This window comes from Priapulus caudatus, unplaced genomic scaffold, assembly GCF_000485595.1.
Source record: "Priapulus caudatus unplaced genomic scaffold, Priapulus_caudatus-5.0.1 Scaffold25, whole genome shotgun sequence".
Taxonomy (NCBI): domain Eukaryota; kingdom Metazoa; phylum Priapulida; class Priapulimorpha; order Priapulimorphida; family Priapulidae; genus Priapulus; species Priapulus caudatus.
Genome location: NW_014577086.1, coordinates 323,253 through 343,187, shown reverse-complemented (window position 1 = coordinate 343,187; position 19,935 = coordinate 323,253). Strand labels below are relative to the sequence as shown.

Below are 19,935 nucleotides of genomic sequence, written 5' to 3'. Positions count from 1 at the left end.
ATATATATATATGTTTAATCTGTTACAATAATATAAAATGATGCAGTAGTTTCCGTACCAAGAAATACCTCACGTTCTCGATGGCTATGTACATTGTTTACGAAACAATCGTACTGCGTCATTGTTTCTCTATCATGGTTTCATTTCCCCCATAGGAGCTAGGTCGTTTATTTACACAAAGAAGTCAATGATGAATATATTCAGCTCGATCCTTGGTTTACACAACAGGCAGGGTGGGTAATTGTAGGGTGGGTAACAGGCAGGGTGGGTGGGTGGCAGGGTGGGTAAATCGGCAGGGTGGGTAAATAGGCAGGGTGGGTAAATCGCTCGTGTGCCCCTACCGTAAGGGTATTTTCGTGAAACGTGATCGGCCGTTTTTATACCTCGTGAACTGTGAATTGCAATTTATTTTGTCTGTGAACTCTGAATGGACCACCTTGCGTGAAGCGTGATTTAGCTTTTATTTAGTCTGTGAACTGTGAATAAGAGGTCTTTTTCCTCGTGAATCCATGCATGTCAGGCGCGGATTTAGGCCGGTTTGCATCGGTTTCCAGAAACCGGTCACAGGCCTCAAAATTCACCAGAATGCACCAAAATATTAACGCTAGATTTTAAAAAAATTCCCGGGGGGCATGCCCGCGGCCCCCCGCAACTGCAGAAGAACATTATGGAAGATATTATATATAATACCACACACACACACAGCACACACACACCCACACACACCACACACCACACACACACACACCGACACATACACACACACACAACACACAGCACACAACCCAGGAGCGTGTACGGGGGGGGGGGGTCCAGATGGGTCCGACCCCACCTTGCTCGCGCAGAAAACGCATTGAAGGGAGTCTAATTTCAAAAAATTTCTGGGGTAGGGCCCCCCAGACCCCCCCCCTTCGCGTGCTCGCAAGTTTGGGTTACGGTTAGACCACCCCTGGTTCAAATCCTGTACACGCCCCTGCACACACACGCACACACGCACACGCACACACACACATGTATTTATATAAACATGACTACTGCGCAAGCGTATTTTTGATTTTTAGAAGTGTTGTTAGTCAATAAATACACTTGTATACTTCTATGACCTTATCTTATGAGTCTGAAATTTTAGCTGTAAACTGGATTATCCCCGTGATCTGTGAAAAGAGCATTATTTTCACTGTGAAATGTGAAAAGAGCATTATTTTCACTGTGAAATGTGAAAAGCAGTTTATTTTCACTGTGAACTGTGAACAGTACCCCACCTTACCCCCCCTCCTTGATGGCATACATGTGCGTGTTCGCGTAATTCGTCCTTCGCGATTTCCATATACTATAGGAAATCAATGCGTAATTTTTCGCAGAAAATGGAATGAATTATAGTATGGCCACACATATATTTATATAACTCGGATATGTTGTTCAACGTGACCTTGTGGCGAATGTTTATCGTGGAAATTTGGTGTGTCTAAACACGTGAATATAAATTGCAAAGAACCGCATCCGCTTTGATTGGTGCCGCAATCGCTTTGATGTTGCAACTGGAGGGGGGCTCGATCGCAGCTCGACGAAAGACACTCAGTCATGGGAGTCTTTACACAATAAAAATTCAAAATATTTATGTGAAAGGATTAGCCTATTGCTAGTCTCCGCATCAATAGAAACTTACTGGGAATTTGTAGGAACGATGATCTTTTGGGTTCTGGTATAATTTGGTGTACATAGTCGGGATGCCGTCATGATCACAACCGCCCTGCCGGGTCCCAGAAGCGGATGAGAAGTGAGAACTGAGAACGAGGCTCGCGCGTAACCGGCGTGAAACGTGTTGTGTTGTGTGTGAGTTGTTCTGTTAGGTTTCTTCTTCTATTATGACCTTTTCTGTCTATTCAACCCGATTTATCTCTCTGTCGCTGTCTACGGTAGCCTAATAGTTCAGTGCAATCATGTGGCCTGAGTTGATTTTGATCTCTGTTCTGCTGTTGAGCCTGGTCTGTGGCGAAGTCAATGTGGCTCATCCTAATCCGTCGGAACATATTATTAGTGCTTCTACGTATAGTACTACTACTACTACTAGTCATACAAAGCGACCTAACATTATTATTATGATGGCTGATGACCTTGGCTATGGCGACGTCGGCATGACTGGTAATGATACGATAAGAACTCCTAACATAGACAGTATTGCGACCAAGGGTGTCAAATTCACACATCATCTTGCTGCCAGTTCTGTATGTTCTCCAAGCAGAGCTGCATTTTTGACAGGAAGATATCCCATCCGCTCGGGTAAGTGTTTACTATAGTATATATATAATCTAAGTGTCACTACGGTTAATCAGGTAGGGTGCTAATGTATAGTCTCTACCCGTCTGTAGTTAATTGCCACTGCAATCTGGCGTGGAAATGTCAGAAGAGTTCGTATGAGTTGGCTCTAGACTATACTTTTGAACCCCAGTGCATCATATCGTTGTTATCACCACCAGCAATGTATCAGATTGTATTATAGTTATAGCTAAGGTTAATGATAACGTATGTACTGGGGTCCTAATGTAGTCCTGAGCCAGTTTGCAGTTTTGTGTGAGTAGTTGCCGTGCAATGCAACCTGTGTGCCAGTGACTGCATACATGTGCACTGCTAGTGCTAAGTCCAGCCATTCAGTGTTTTGCTTTTGGGCCATATTCTTTTGTTTACGTTTTTGATATGTTTCGCCATGAACTGATCTGACTCGAGCCTTAGTATAATAGTATGCCCTTATAAGTTGCTGATTCTCATAATTTACCTATTAGGTAACTTCTGATATTCTATTGTACCCTACTTACAGGATGGTGATTGTACGTGTGAGAATCACGTATTTGCAAACCTATAACGATTATGCTGTTCTGTGCGACTAGCTTGCAGAAATATGGTAAAGCCACCTACCAATAATTTCAGTAGAACCATATGGTAGTATATGGCACCCAAGACTTACATTCATTTTTATATCACAAGCTAGATAACATCAAATCTTTTACACGAACACTGGAATAGGAAGTGTTATATTTAAAAAGTATTATTGGCGATTATTGGTATATATGAATCTATAAAATATAGCAATGACAGTTGTAACTATGATTAGGCGCACGGCAAACAGCCTATCCATACATTTGTGTATGCTGCACTGTTCCAGCTAGGTTTGTGTGAACAGAGTTTATTGATGTTATTATATATGTTCATTCAAAGTTGAACAAAATCTTAAAATCTCTGCATATTGTTCAGGAATATATTTTCTCATAAAGATAGAGTAATTTCTTTAAAGGCCAAAATTGCAACAAAATTGTTTTCACAGCTAGCATGTTACCTCACCATTTTTAACCTCAAAGTCTCAAATGTTCTGTAATCTTTGTGAGGTTCTCATGCCTTCATCTGTGCATCTACTAGAAACCCCTTAAAATATATAGCATAGTACAATATTTTGCAGACCAAATTACACTCCGGACCACTAGAACATTTGTATATATATAACCCATCTTGTATGCTTGTTCTTCACAAGTATCTTGCACACCTATATTATTTGCAATTATATTTTGCAGCTGGTTGTGATGCAAAAACGTTGAGAGTAGTGTATTTACGTGCAGTATGAGACTTATTTTTTAAGCTAATTCTGTAAAGGACACTTAGTGCTGGGTGACATTGGCTGTTTAGGAGCTCAATCTACATGATTCATAATTGCATAATTTTATTTTTGAATAATGAGATGAAGAAAATGTTTACACCTATGAGGCTATGAGCTGTATGGCCATAGCCTGCAACTATACTTGCAGAATATGAAATCCCCAAGTCCACTGCCCCCTTATGCTAAGTGACATTTCTTAATTTTGACATTTGAGGTGCTCTATTTATATCCAAACATGGGTTGTTTTGTAACTTTTATAAACTTGCTGAAATTTATTGACTTGGGAAATTATGAATAATAAAATGAGAATTGTGAAATTGTCAAAATATTATTTTAAAAAATTTCTGCGTGTATTACAACCAGGCTTCACAGGTATGCGACATTTCAGCAGTAAGGCCTATGGGTAGTCATCAGTTATGACCCAGAAGGGTAATTATAAACAAGTTACACCTTGCAGTTTATGAGCTGTCATAGTTGTTAGTAAGAGAGACACACAGATGAAAGTTTTGGTAATCTTGTCTTGTCACCGACGGTAATTAAAACTACTAAGGAAGCTTGCTCTATGTGTGGCTAAAAACTAGTCTCTGCTAAGGATTTTATGATTCTGGAGCATCTGTGCATATGATATGGTAATTATGGTCGGTTTAAACGTGCAAAACTGTATGACAGCCTATACGGCTGTTTTATCCAGACTTCAGCTAATGCTTATATCTAGATGTGTGTGCAACACTGTGCATGATTTTATGGGTGGATGCGAAGAGTGGAAGACCTTTGAATTTTAGTGAGATGTGTGATTTTTCTAGGCTAGTGTTGTTCGGATTGAGTATGAAAGACATAGAATCCAAGAGTGGCCATCTGAAGCCAACATTGATCAGTGAAGTCTGTGACGCGTAGTGATGCTATAGCCATCCTTACTTTCTTTTCCCCGTGTACAGTACACATAATGGGATCATACCACGAGAGGATTGACGAGTATAGCTTCTGGTGATGTTACACAAATTGCGCAGCGGACTGTCTGTTGGGATGCTTACGCGGAGAGCCATGCACAGAAATGTGTGTTGTGACGTGCAGTGTCGTACATATTTACCAAGTACACTATTCGTCTGGCTATAGGTCTTGTGTAAGTGATTTAAGCCCACATCGTTATTAACTGTGCCCGTGTTCATGGGGAGTGAAGTTGCTTATATGCCTATGGCAGCTGTTAGCTTAATGTCACTGCAACTTAAAAGTATTTAGTGGTTCTTCAAACGTGTGTCGCCTTCTTAAGTCGCAGTTCGTGATCGGTTACAAATTCCCAGCTGCTGTTGTTTTTACTGTTAGTGTGAAGGGCGGTGATGTGGGAGAGTGCATCTAGACATCTTGCATTCTTCATGCATCATTTTGTATTTGTCATTGTGCATACATTAGAGGGCAAGTGTGAGTGTGAGTAAAGTAACAGAAGGAAGATCTCTGCCGTCCATTTTGTGTCAGTTACGCTCATAGGGTCTATGTCCCCCAGGGTACTATCGGAGGGTACCCTGGGTACGGTTCGATATATCGGAACGATCGAACCCTGGTAACTATCTGATATGGTTAGGGTTAGGGAGTAGGCGTAGGCGTAGGTGACATATATGTACCTGAGGTAACTATCTGATATGGTTAGGGTTAGGGAGTAGGCGTAGGCGACTCCCTAGACTCGTTAGTGGAGTAGGCGAGGTACGGTCCGGCATATTAGATAGTACCAGGGTACGTTCCGGTATACCGGACCATACCCAGGGTACGTTCTGGCAGTACCCTGGGATACATAGACCCTCTCAGCTTTCAGTTTACCTAAGTTGTATATAGGTGTTTTGCAATACTGGACAGCATTGGTCAGCAGGCCTGAAAAAGCAGGATTCACAAATTTAAAAAAATACATAGAATGTTTCAGTGCATGCACAACATGCACTTTCTTCATGAATGCTAACAGATTCAATGTCCAGACCGCACACGAAACTTGCCAGATACATAATTCGAATTTCCAGCAAGTTTGTCTGATCCCTTACACACAAACACAGTGGACCAGTTACCATGGCTACGTCACTTGACAGAATGGCATAATTTTTCATCAATACTAATCTTACTTCATGCTTTCTAGACATCTATTAGGCGTCTACCGTAGGTGCGCAATGGCGGTTTAATAACAGCTCTAGCAGCTCAGTATAGCAATAAGCAGGAAAGTGTACTCGATCTTTGCTTTTAAAATTCCGTATCGACCCCCTGGCTCTGCATCCCTTTAGAGAAACCCCCTGCTGTTATAGCCTGCTAGAGATTTGTCACAGTATCATCATGCGGGCTGTTAGTAGATGTTGATTAACAGCCCTGATTTAATATCTGTTGTCACTCGCTAATAATTCCATTAGGAAATTCGCTGGTCCTAAATCCACTGGTAAATCCACTGGTAAATCTGTGGTAAATAATGTGCTGGTAAATCTGGTAAATGTTCTGATAAATCTGGGTATAGATGTGCTGGTAATCTGGTAATGTTCTGGTAAATCTGGTAAATGTCTGGTAAATCTGGTAAAGTGGTGCTGGTAAAGTCTAGGTAAATGTTCTGATAAATCTGGTAAATGTGCTGGTAAATCTGGTAAATGTTCTGATAAGTCTGTAAAATGTTCTGGTAATTGTAAATTGCTGGTAAAATCTGGTTAATGTGCTGGTAAATCTGGTTAATGTGCTGGTAAATCTGGTAAATGTTCTGATAAATCTGGTTAATGTGCTGGTAAATCTGGTAAATGTGCTGGTAAATCTGGTTAATGCATGTGCTGGTAAATCATGTAAATGTGCTGGTAATTAATTCTGGTAAATGGGCTGGTAAATATGGTAAATGTGTTTGTGCTGGTATATCTAAACGGTAATCTACAAATCCCAAACGCATTAATTAGTAAAACCGCTGGTAAATCTGATAATACATCTGTTGGTAAAATTTTATCCATCATAGAATCGCTCGTAGATTTGCTGATGAATCCCATTACGCAAAATATTACGAGCTGATATTGCGTTATTACGCTAATTTACTCATATTAGACTAATTTTGTTTCTGACAACGGGCCCCAGCCCCAGAATGTTACTTACAGTGACTGCTTAGCGGACATTAAATGTCATAAATTACATGTAAATGCTTCAACCGCTAATAAACTGTCCGGGCGGTTTGTGCCGGCCGCCTGGGACGTTTCGGATCGAAGCATGTGCATGAGCATACTTCATGTGTGCTGAATGATGAGTGAATGCGCAGCTAGCTAGCTTATTCATGGTTATATGTGTCAGCCGTGCAGAAATGATACTCGCGCGCGATACATCGTGCTAGACAACCAGAGCATGTGTTGTGCACTTGTGCTAGAGCGTGTGTACATACATTTTGCATACTCCCGAGTATCATGTGTGGCTAATGCTTGTACGCGCGAAGACCCGTTGAGGTGGAGGGGCTGACATCCCTACGCGAATGACGTTATGGCTGGGTGGGGAAGATGCGCGTACACGTTCTATAGAGAAATCAGGAAAGCATAACACAGAGGTCTCTATGTGATGCACGCCTGGAAAAACTATCTACATATTAGCGCTATCCGTGCATAGGAACCTTTTCCAAATGTATGTTTCTGTTTCCTACCCAAACTTGAAGTAATGCCGTTGATAGCCGGCGTTTTCCTGTTCGTTTGAATTGCGTGACTCATGCGCTGCTTGTAGAGAGCTCGTCTGTTAGCTGACCGCCCCTTTAAGCGACGAACAGTAACGATTGTTTTACATCAGCTACAAATTGTTCGTTCATCGCTGTGTCGAAACGCTGCGAGTGCGAACTCTTGTGTAGCGTGCCGTCGGCTGAGTTCGAATAGGATGGTGCCGGGAGAAATGACACGTCGGGGAGATGAACACGTATTAGGGTGCTGTGGAGTGGTGGCCGCGTCTCTTGCGTACATAGTTAAAACTAGTTGCGTGCATTGCATCAGACTGGATGCACGATGTATACGTGTGCGCAGGGGATTTCTACTGTCGGCATGCTGCTTAGTGCTTACTGCGATGTCGGTAAAGGCTCATTAAAAATGAAAGTGGTTGATTAAACGGCGTGGCATCGATCATCATCGCATCATGACGTCATGTGGGTAGGCAAGCAGTCCGGATGTCTTTGGTAAGCCAAGTCACAGGATCCCGAAATCTCACCACAATGGACAGCGGGATTTCGTCAATACCACAAAGACGTATCGTTATTAATGTCACCTAAATCTGTAGAAACAAAAGAGAGTCTATGGTGAGTCGGTGACCTATACCTTTGGTCAGTTCTTGATTGGTCTCTTCTTGGCCTCAACCGACTGAACACGTTCAACGCTGCCTCGTTGGATATTTGCGATGTGTGACTAACCCCAACTGAAACCGTAATATAAGATGAGATGTGTACCATACACAGATTAAAACGTAAATAATTTCAAGCTCTGCATGCTGGTTTAAACTAATCCTTAGTTTAGCTTAAAATAAACACATACACGCGTTTTTCGCCGCCGTTGAAGGCGTTCTATTTGCGAGTCGTCAATCCGCCCAGCACAGCTTCCCTCCCCCGTGCGTGGCTGCGTATTACATGTGTAACTGGAACGGCGTATTTACGATGAGCTTGTAAATAATTTACAACTAGACAGATGCAAAGGCAATCGAGCCGGGTGGTTTTCTTCTGGAAGCTGCTGATCTGACAGCGACGGACCAGTCAGCGCGCAGTCAGCTGTTTTGGGGATGGATCGCGTGACCCGCGCTGTCCGATCGTAGTAGCAGGAGGGCGTAGTCGGCGACCAGGCCGGACCATTACTCTGAAAGTATAATAGGAGGAATATAAAGTATATGAAGGAATAATAGGTCCATTGATTATGCAATGTTGACGAATGCTAGAGTAACTGGCACCTTGTGTATTTAAAGGAATAATAGGTCCATTGATTATGCAATGTTGACGAATGCTAGAGTAACTGGCACCTTGTGTATAGTTAATAAGTACATTATCTTATAGCCAAACGCGTATTAGTTTGTCCAATATCACTGACAACACACAATATCATATTACAAACAAGACTTGAAATCGGTTGTTGATATGTATCAACGTATCATTTACGTGCCGTAAATGTCATCCAGGAGTCAAGCGATGACGTAAACATTTGTGCGGCCCGTATGTTTTGGACGCCAGATGAAACGGAGGTGTCATGCAGCGGTGTAACCACGGCCACGGACTATATAAACATGGAAATAGAGTAAAACACACGTACTAATCACGGACGCACGTGGACATGCCATGACAAAAAGTTCCTTATCACGAGCGTCCATGTTTACTAAATCACTGATGATAGCATTGCGTACGGCCGAGCATGCGTGCGAAAATGTCCGGTGCACTATAAATCTGTATCACACCCGCTTCGCCGGCAGCGGTTTGAAACTGTAAACAACAGATTTTTGGACTGCGGATTTGAATTAGACATTTCTTAGTAACCAGCAGTGATATTGGACAAACTACTACGCGTTTGGCTATAAGGTAATGTACTTATTAACTACACAAGGTGCCAGTTACTCTAGCATTCGTCAACATTGCATAATCAATGGACCTATATTATTCCTTTAAGTGAATGTACTGAAACACACGTACACACGACATATATATATATATACATATATCAAGAGTACATAATGGGAGATTATTACCCCCTCCCCCCATTATGATCCCATTATGTACTCATGATCTATATATATATATATAATAAATATATATAGGCATGCGCGCATAGACATATACAGTAAAGGGTGCAATATCTATTTGTAACATCCGGACGTTTCCGGAATTTGACAAAAAGGAAAGTAATGTCTCACTTTATTAGAACTTTATTAGCCCAACCGGCATTGATCAGTTTCAGGTTCGAAACAGTCACGCTAGTTTTCCCGACCCCATATTCATCATGAAATGTTCAACAATGTCGAGTAAGAAGAGAAAGTCGCAGTGGCGTTTGCGTTAAAGGGTAAAAATTGATATTTGCAGTAGCCCGGGGCATAGAGGAAACCTACTTCGCACAACATTATGCGCGTCACGTGTAGACACAACAATATACCACGCGTGTGTGCGTGCGTGCGTGCGTGTGTGCGCGCGTGTGTGTGTGAGTGTGTCTATCTGGGAAATTGCTCTATCCGGCAACCCACTATAGTCCCCCCGCAGATTTTCACCGGACATATAACGTCTTGTACCGCTAACATGTACGCGCGCATGCGAGCGTAGCACGCACTCTTGTGTGAATGCGCTGTGTGCATAACATGCACGCTAATCATGCATGCCCCACTCTGGACGCGGCAATTAACCTGCCATTAAAATTCATTGGCCTTCATCAAGCAATTGCCAGTATTCGTCAATAACTTGTCGCAAGCGCTAAGACGAGCATGTATGTATACGCGTGCGCGCGCTAACGACTGCGAGTCCAGCGGCAGTCATTATATACATCGATTCGAAGGCGAGGATCAATCGTGTCTGTGTTGGGGAAACCCTGAGGACTTCCAGCATGGCTGGTCGTTGCTGTCTGCCTGCCTCACCGCATATCCTCAGGCGCTGTGACCACGGTCGCATACCTATTATTCTAATTAATGTAATTGTTCTGCTGAATGTCGCCGGCTGCTTGTCTCGATCCGTGTGTATGGTCTGACAGCCTCACTGACTGTTTCTACATGTCTTGCAATTTGGTTTATATAGTTCAGATTAATTTTGCATGACCGCTCCGATATTCTGATTGAATGCTGTGTATCTGTCCCTGTGTTGTTTTCCAGGCGCCGTGTTATTCCATTGCTGTATTTCGTAGTATAGTAGAAAATCCAAAATTTACAAATCTGTGCATCTTACTTACCCCCACCCAACACGTTTCTCGCGCTTACTGCACTAACTGTACATAAAGTCAACTGTAAAACAACAGTATAGACAAGGCAGATGAGTAGTAAAATCCATGTGCACGCAAAGAATTCCGCGAAGTATTGATGTAGTAACTTGAATCATGTTGTGGCATGTTCTTGTAAATAAATGGGCGCAGAAATAACACACGGTGGGTCATCGAGAAAACATTCTGTTCCCGTTTCCGTAGATGCATGTACATATGTTTTAAAATCCTGAAAGAGTATGTTCTGTCCGCATTTACGTACATACGGTTAGGAAATTTATACCCAAATGAAACGATGTCAACGTTATTAAATATTCACAAGTATAAGTGTATTTTTATTATGGAATTTGACGAGCTTCTGTGCGGTTATGTAGATTGGCTGTATAGACCGTTCACAGCGTTTCACAATGGCGTGGTTGAGCGGGCGGAGCCTATATGCCCTATAGGTATATGCAGAGCAATTATCTGCGGGGGTGCACGTGCCGCGGCGAGCAAGCATGAAGCACCTCACTGCATATCAGGAGCTGCATATATATATATATATAAGTGGCGCTCATGTAAATCTCTATAACCTTTGTAAGAGTGGTGTCTGCTTGGTTAATGAAGCCTGCACCTGCTTACTTCAGCGGCCTACTAGGTGTACCTCATGCGCCGCTGAGGTCTTTTGATTGTATACAGATTAGCTTAAAAATTCACCATATATACGAATCTCGTATTGATTCAGTCTTGCTTCCATCAGCACAGTACAGTAGGCCGAGTAAGTAGGATGAAAGCCGCAGACCAAGGGGCTATAGAGCTACTTGTTAGCAAGGATTTTCGTTGTGGATATTGACAGTTTTTGGGTGTCGTGGTGGAAGCAGTACGGCAATGATTCCTAGTGCCCCTGCAAAGTTCGACGTAGAAGGACAGAAAGCCAGCACAACTAGAGCTAAAACAAAGTAGCAATTTTAGGTATAATACGTGAATTTAAATTGTATATTTTGCTTCAAGTTTACAAATGCAGACCAGCGAGTGCAGGCCAAAGCATACTGCACCGTATCTTGCCGACACATGTAGCGATAAGTGTATAAGAACGAATTTTACAGGGAGTTTTCGTGGTTCTTGCATTCTATAATACCAAGAGTCCATAATAGACAATTTTCTATTATAAATGGACTCTTGATAGTACGCGCATGACGCAGTACAGCTGTGTGCATGTGTTTAGCAGTCGTTCTCGTTATCTCATGATGCCTGCTACAGCGTAACTCTACTCCTCGCAGAAATGTGCTTCGTCGGGTGTGGGGGGGGGGAATGTGGATGCAGACGCTGCTGCCGCTCTTGCAGCAGAGAAGAAATTAATGCTTAGATATCTGCGGCGCGGTATTTTTGCGCGAGCAGCGTCAACAAGCGGCTTATTAGCTACTGAAAACTCCAGTCACGGCAACAACGGGCGTGCGGGTGTGGGAGGCATGTAGGAATGCTCGCTGTCCTGCAGCACACGTTCTTCTGAGATGCGAAGAAGCCATACGCTGGTTGCTAGAGCACTGTGGTGTGACGTAATCCAGGGACATAATAAAGGGACGTGATCCAGGGAGGCCGGGGCTCAATTCACTGTTGCAGCGATTACATGAAAACTGGCGTGGCAGAAGAGTTGACATAGTCGTAGTTTTAGGGTCAGCTATCAGTGACTCAGGCCAGTCCAATTTCTCTCTCAATATTATAAATATAAGCACTGGTATAACTATTTCAATAATACAGACTATAATGAGAATTCTGTTGAAGTCCGTCTACAGGCGTTCCTTTGCTGAATATTTGGCTCACCATATTTAGATAAACTATAGCAATATGAGCGTAGTTACAGTGCCGAAAATAATGCATTGTAATATATAAATAAGAATTTCCATTGTGTAAGCTGTGTTGCCGCTTGTAACACCTAATCACAAGCGGCTTATTTGTGTGCAGCTGAGTGGTTTTATTAGATAGTACGTTAATCTTTCGGGTTACGGGTTATGTAAAGAACGCGTTGTTGAGGGGTAGAATTTCAGATATACCCGCATACCAGCTAGCGTACCCACGCTTCGTAGTAGCGAGCGTCGTTTGACATTATCACATGTTAAATTATAATTTTAGTGAATTGCTTTGTTGAAGTTCGTTCTATATCACAATTTTTGTCCTGACGACGAAATTTGCGTGCCCCACGTATTGTGATTTGTGTATCTTGTGCGTGTCTGTGATGCAAGAAGGTTACTGCAGAGTACTTGGTGCTGTATATCTGAATTGCTAAAGCAGTGGCGTGTATTTCCTCTATACCGTGATGATGGAGTTAGCATCGCTTGGGACTCATTGTAAAAGTGGTTGAAAATCGAGTGTATATCTAATTGCTGCCAGGGCACGCGCTCAGCCGCTAAACTGCACTCTTGTGATGCTTTTGTTGTTTCATCATCACCCCCACATCTCACAATAATGTGAGGCGGGAGCAGTGCAGTGGCGAGTATATATATACACACTCGGTAATCCTTGAGACTTGTAAAGCCCAGCTAGTTGATGAAGCCATATGTCAGCAGTGAATGCTGATAGAATGCTCCCCCTCCGTCTCTCGCTTTGTTGCTCTCCTTGTTTATTTGTCTTGTTGTCTGTCTGTCGATCTGCCTGCCTGCCTGTCTGCCTGCCTGTCTGTCTGACTGTGTGCGTGTTTGCGCGCGCGGGCGCGTGTGCGTGTGTGTGTGTGCGTGTGTGTGTGCGCGAGCGTGTGCGTGTGGTGTGTGTGTGTGTGTGTGTGTGTGCGTGCGTGCGTGCGTGCGTGCGTGCGTGCGTGCGTGCGTGTGTGTGTGTGTGTGTGCCTGCGTGTGTTGGTCTGTCTGTCTGACTCTCTGTCTCTCTATCTGTTTGTTTGCTCGTTTGGCAACTGTTCTCTCGCGTGCGTCATATGGTGAGGACACCATGCACTCTGTCAGTCTCAGAGAATCGGCGTCCGTATAGCCTGGTAGTTCAAGTGCCTCACTGAGATCAATGGTACACACAAATACCACCACTGGCTTGCACATTTCACGTTGCTATTTGTACAAAGTCAACACTTTTTTTACGGTAATTAATTGACTTAAATGCGAAATGTGTATGCTAGATGCTGGCACAGTATACATGAAATCAGGAGTGTCATAATATAGATATATATTATGACACTCCTGATCAAATCTTACGCTAGTCCATGACGCAAATTCTCAGGGTGTACAAAACATAATCAATCACTCTCATATGTAATAGAGCATATATTTACGCTAGTTGTCCGTGCTAAAGCCCGGCGCACACGTGAGTAATTTTACTCACGTGTGCGGCGGATTTTCGTTGAGTTATTTGACGCATGCGTCATTTTACTCAATATATATCAAAGGTGTTTGATAATTTTACTCAACGTGTGCGCGCGCGCTGAGTAAATTTACTGGTAATCACAGCGCATGCGTTTAAATCATTGTGCGCCCAGTATTGGCTGCGCACAGTCACGTGATCTGCATTACCACTTATTCCTTAAGTAATTTTACTCACGTGTGCGGCGAACGCTGAAAATATTACGCGTGAGTATTTTGACTCGGGCGTCATTTTACTTGAGTAAAATTACTCACGTGTGCGCCGGGCTTTATAGCCAGTGGTGCTCCGCCGCAGCACAGATTATCAGCAATTCTCATTTTTTATCAGCAATTTGAAAATTTCGGGACAGAACGTTGGGAAGATGGATGGCACTGTCTATATGTTTCCATCTAACCTGTAACATGAAACCTGGCCTAGCAGGCCTGTGCGTACTGAAGGAAGCGTGACTGTGTGTAAAGGGCACGAACGATTGTAGGCCAGTGCGTTATAGGGCTGCTTGGTTACGGACTTGTTGAACTGCTCCGTCACAATAACGCTGAGCTGTTATTTACAGGCTATTATAATTATACTGTGTTACATTATATTATATTATATAATATTTTTTATTTTTTATTATAATATATTATATTATAGTGATTTCATATGCATATATGCATACACATATATATATATCAGGGGTATAAATAAGGACAATATGCAAGTTAGCCCGAAGGGCTAGTAAGGTAAGGTTTGTACTAGCCCTTCTGGTTTTCAACTAGCCCTTAAAAGTATGATGTCGATAGGCTCCCCCCTAGTGGTTGCGCGGGAAAATGATTGATCTCACGAATGCTCCAAGATGCTTTCTGAGGGTATAGTGGACTGAATTTGAATGCTCACAAACCGCAATTAAATTCCCATTAATCATACACTGATCATATCCTAAAACGGGCGGAATTACGAAATCTGGTCTGGAATTGTTTACTTGCCCGACGGGCAAGCCAGCCTGGCCTTTAACTAGCCCTTCCAAACAATTACTAGTCCCGGGCTAGCGGGCTAGCGGCTAATTCGACCCCTGAATTATATTATGTGTATATGCATTTTCGTGCGTGTGCGCATGCGTGCGGGCGTGTGCGCATGCGTGCGCGAGCGTACGCGTGCCTGTGTGTGTGTCATCGTCATCATCATTCCGAGTACATGATAGAAATAAATTGAAAGAAGTGTATATATATATAATTTCATCTAGCTCGCTCACACATTGATTGATTGATGATTGACTGCGGCTGCCTGTCTTTATGTAGTTTATATTAGACAAGCTGAAGTGATGAAATGTAGGGCAGGCAAAACTGGATATATATATATATATAGTACTATATATATATATATATATATAATTATATATATATATATATATATATAATATTGTATATATAATATAGCTATATTATTATATAGCTGCTATCTTGACTAAAGCTACTTGCGATCAAGGTTAAAGTGATTTAGAATTAAGTGTGACAGTGGGTCTTTAGCACAAAGTCGACTGCATGTAGACATGCTGTGTAGAATTATTGCTTTTAACTGACCAAAACTCAATTACGTTAATTGAAATACAGTATATTGTCTTAACAAACAATTATCGATCGATGGTTCTACCTGTCACATCTGACTCATGCACAAATTGCCAAAACACATTATCACGCTGCCCTAGCTAGTAGTAGTCCTGGAGGGTGACTAATTCATTGCCTGATCATGTGCATTATTCATTGTTCATTTTACACTTTCATTATTCATGTCACGTGAGTGATCATGTGCAATTATATTTCGTGATTATTCATAGATCGATCTTGGTATTGAGTGTGTGTACGAATGCAAATTAATTACATGCATGCACGAGGTGGCAAACTACCTCTTTGATTGTTTGATTACTGTCACAGACACATAGCTGGCTTATAGTTATATATAATATATATATATAATATATATATATGATTATATATATATATATATATATAATAATATTCCTTATCATATATCAAGAGTACATAATAGATATAGATATATATGTGTGGGGGGAACAGAAAGGCAACTCGGCCGTGTGCGCGCACGCGTTATGTGAGAGAGAGAGAGAGAGAGAGAAGAGAGAGAGAGAGAGAGAGAGAGAGAGAGAGAGAGAGAGAATGGTTAGGTGAGTAGATGGCTTTATAAGTAGTAGGTAGGTAGATAGATAAAGTCGCTGGGCAGGCAGGCAGACAGGCAGGCAAGCAGGCAGGCAGGCAGGCAGGCAAAGCAGGCAGGCAAGTAGGCACAGGCAGGCAGGGAGGCAGGTAAACAAGCAGACAGGCAATGCAGGCAGGTAGAGAGAGGAATGGATGGATGGACGGACGGGCGGATGGATGGATATATGCATGGATAATATGGTGTATATATATATATGATATATATATATATATATAATTAAATATATATCATATATATGTATAATATGTAAATAATATATAGTACAATATATACAATATATATGTAATATATGTAAAGGTTAAAGTGTTCTTCTGAGAATACAGTCACACTCTTATGTAGTATTGTGGTAATGATTTATAGCCACTAGAAGAGCTGCGTTAAGCTGGGGGCACACGAGCGTATTTTTTTGCCGGATCGCACCGATTAAAATCGGCAGTGAATTTATACGCCCGATCACGAAGGGGCACACGTAGCGAATTTGAGAGCGTACGCGTACGCCACTCGACGGAATCACATGATCACATGATGCATCACATGATATCAACAACACGTCCGATTGGTTTAAAAAAATTGATCGCTCGACAAAATACCTTGGACACGGGCAGACGAGCGAATTTTCCAGCGGATCTTCTGCCGGCGTAAATAATCGGCTGAAAATATCTAACATTTTTGATACGGGCGATTCGTACGGGCGTCGTACGGGCGTACTAAATCATCGTCGACGTGAACGGGCACACAGGCGAATTTTTTGAGCGATTTTAAAATTCGCCGCAATCGATCGGGCGAAAAAATACGCTCGTCTGCCCCCAGCTTTAGGAATTTCAACGTACGCAACCATAGAGGTCATTAGGGAATCACAAAGTGCTAATGTTTTTTCATGCGAGATGAGAAATGTCATTGTGGGTTTATTTAACTGCGAGTAACTCCATCAGCTAACAACTTTTGCTATGTACGTTAATAGAATCAAGAGCGTATTAAGTACATACTTTTAAAAGTACATAAGAGCATACTTAATACGCTCTTGATAGAATTAATGGCATTATATTCTTTGGTGAATCTCCCACTTCTGTTTTGCTTTTCAGTTTCTCTTAGTGGTGAAACTTTGCAATGCACTTTTTTAGAAGATGGTTAAACCAATGGGTAACTTTTCTAATATTGATTGGACTTTTTTTTCAAGTTGGCATGTCCCTAAGCATGTTAGTAAGAAGTAGTAAGAACTGAAAGGCCTTTTCAGCTTGCAAAAGGCTAGCTATGAACCACTGAAATAGGATAGTATAGTGAAGCTGCAGCATCAGATACCAGGTTTTTCATGAATGTTTTATTGTATTTCATTATTGAATAGTTGGATACATGCTTTTCCCGGATACATGATTTTTTTCAGATACAAGCTTTTCCCGATGGAAAACTAAATGGCAACCTTACTCCTGTGCATTATTAATGCATTGCAAATATGAAGGAAAAACGTTATCTATTATTTGTCATAAAGTGTACATACATATTTTTAACAGGAAGGAATATCGAGCAGTTGAATGTTAATACGCAACGGTTTTTTTATGCGGAAGAATGGTCTGTTTGTACTTGCGTGGAAAAGTTGTACTGGTTATATAGACACTATTAGTACTATCTTTTAGTGAGCAAATGTTCCTTTAGTCATAGGCATTAGGTACGTGGCATATTGCAGCTGTATACAATTATGTGCGCAAAAGGGTAATAATTTTTCTTCCAACCCTTATATATATATAATAATAGGCCTATATATGCAATGTGAAATGAGTGTCTATGTGGTCTTGCTATTCTCCTGTTATTTTATTCTCCTTTCCTATTTATTAGATTATGAGCTATCTCAGGATCCAAGTAAAGGCAGTGGCTGGCTATTTCGGTTTTTCAATTATTTTATCTGTAAACTATATTTTCTGCCTGTATTACAGGCAGGGGTGACTATAGCATATTGGGTGCAATTTTACTTCTGCGATAGTATTGCAATTGTTAATATACTATTGCCCATACTATTGCAGTAATCGAAAATTATTACGATGCTATTATTGTATTATTTGTCAAGCATTGTTCTTTTCACATAAAATTTACTAGATTTGCACCCTGTCGTACCCTGCGACAGTGTCGTTCGTCTGTTGTAAAGTGCATATTGTGTGCAAGTGCAATGCGTTAATTCACTACGTACTAGCGCAGCATGCATTATGTACCAGCAGAGCATGTCTATCAATGAATTCCGTGTTACTACTATATTATGTAATCTAGACACCCAAAAAATATAATTCATGCCACGATTCATGTTGCTTTTGCCAATTTCGGTGTCAATATTATAAGCAAATACAAGGACGCCATTGCATGGTTAGACTGGTGCCGTTTAGTGTAAACTGATTATTTGCCACGCATGTTTGTCGTGGCTTCAGTTATCAACCAGAAAAGGCCAGTAAGCTGTACACCGGAGAACGTAGGCAGATCTTGCTGGGAAAACACAGGCCAGTCTGGTAAAAAAACACAGGCGTGTCTGGCTAGGAAAACACAAGGCGTTTTTTGTTGGGAGAACACAGGCAGGCCTGGCTGGGTTAACACAGGCGTGTCTGGCTGGGAGAACACAGGCCTGGCTGGGAGAATACAGCCGTGTCTTGCTGGGGGAACACATGCGTGTCTTGTTGGGAGAACACAGGCCTGGCTGGGCTAACACAGGCGTGTCTTGCTGGGGGAACACATGCAGGCCTGGCTGGGAGAACACAGGCGTGTCTTGCTGGGAGAACACATGCAGGCCTGGCTGGGAGAACACAGGCCTGGCTGGGCTAACACAGGCAGGTCTTGCTGGGGAAACACATGCAGGCCTGGCTGGGAGAACACAGGCGTGTCTTGCTGGGGGAACGAATACATGCGTGTCTTGTTGGGAGAACACAGGCCTGGCTGGGCTAACACAGGCGTGTCTTGCTGGGGGAACACATGCAGGCCTGGGGCCCGTTTTCAGAAACAAAATTAGTCTTAACATTAGTCTTAACATTAACTTCCACTCGTAACCGTTGACAGATCGAAACATCGCAACGTTACGAGAATGAAAAATCCTCGAAAATATCCTCTTCACATTACGAGAGCCCAGACCCTCTCGTAACTTTAATATTAAGTTGAAAATAACACATTTAAACTACGAATTACAATTATAGTGATATAATATTTTATAATAATGAATAAAATGTGTGTTTTTCTTGAAAAACACGTCAAAATCATTAATTATCTACCGATCATAAAACAAAACAAAACATTAATTTACAAATGGCGTATGGCATTTGTTCTCTTGTTTTAAATGTTTGCCACGCTTGCCACTACTCTCGCGTCTCGTGTTACAGTGAGAATTTGTCTTGTTGTGCATGCAGAATAAATTCATGACCGCGTCGTTTTTCATCAAATATTATTTATATGTGGTTAGCCATCATAATATGCATAAATTACTGTGATGCACAATAAATGTGTATGAATTTGAATTTTGTGATCGATTCTCACCCAATCAGCAGCCTTGTGATGAAGTTCCTGTTATCGTAAGTTTTCTAATAGCTGCGATGTGTTTCTGTCAACGCTCCTCTCGTACATTAACATTAGTCGTAAGTGTTATCTTAGCATTAACATTAGCATTAATTTTATGATGTTTCTGACAACGGCTCCCTGGCTTGGAGAACACAGGCCTGGCTGGGCTAACACAGCCGTGTCTTGTTGGGAGAACACAGGCCTGGCTGGGCTAACACAGCCGTGTCTTGTTGGGAGAACACAGGCCTGGCGGGGCTAACACAGCCGTGTCTTGTTGGGAGAACACAGGCCTGGCTGGGCTAACACAGCCGTGTCTTG

At 42.0% G+C, this 19,935-nt stretch overlaps 1 protein-coding gene across 1 annotated transcript in view; it reads left to right on the top strand.

Annotated features, from left to right (window-relative positions):
• Positions 1-1,795: 1,795 nt before the first annotated feature.
• Positions 1,796-19,935, top strand: part of LOC106814231 (arylsulfatase H-like) — a 56,241-nt gene continuing 38,101 nt past the window's right edge. Inside the window, exon 1 of the mRNA XM_014818533.1 lies at positions 1,796-2,280. Coding sequence (XP_014674019.1) covers positions 1,941-2,280 — 340 coding nt within the window. The 5' untranslated portion in view covers positions 1,796-1,940. The remainder of the gene's footprint in view (positions 2,281-19,935) is intronic.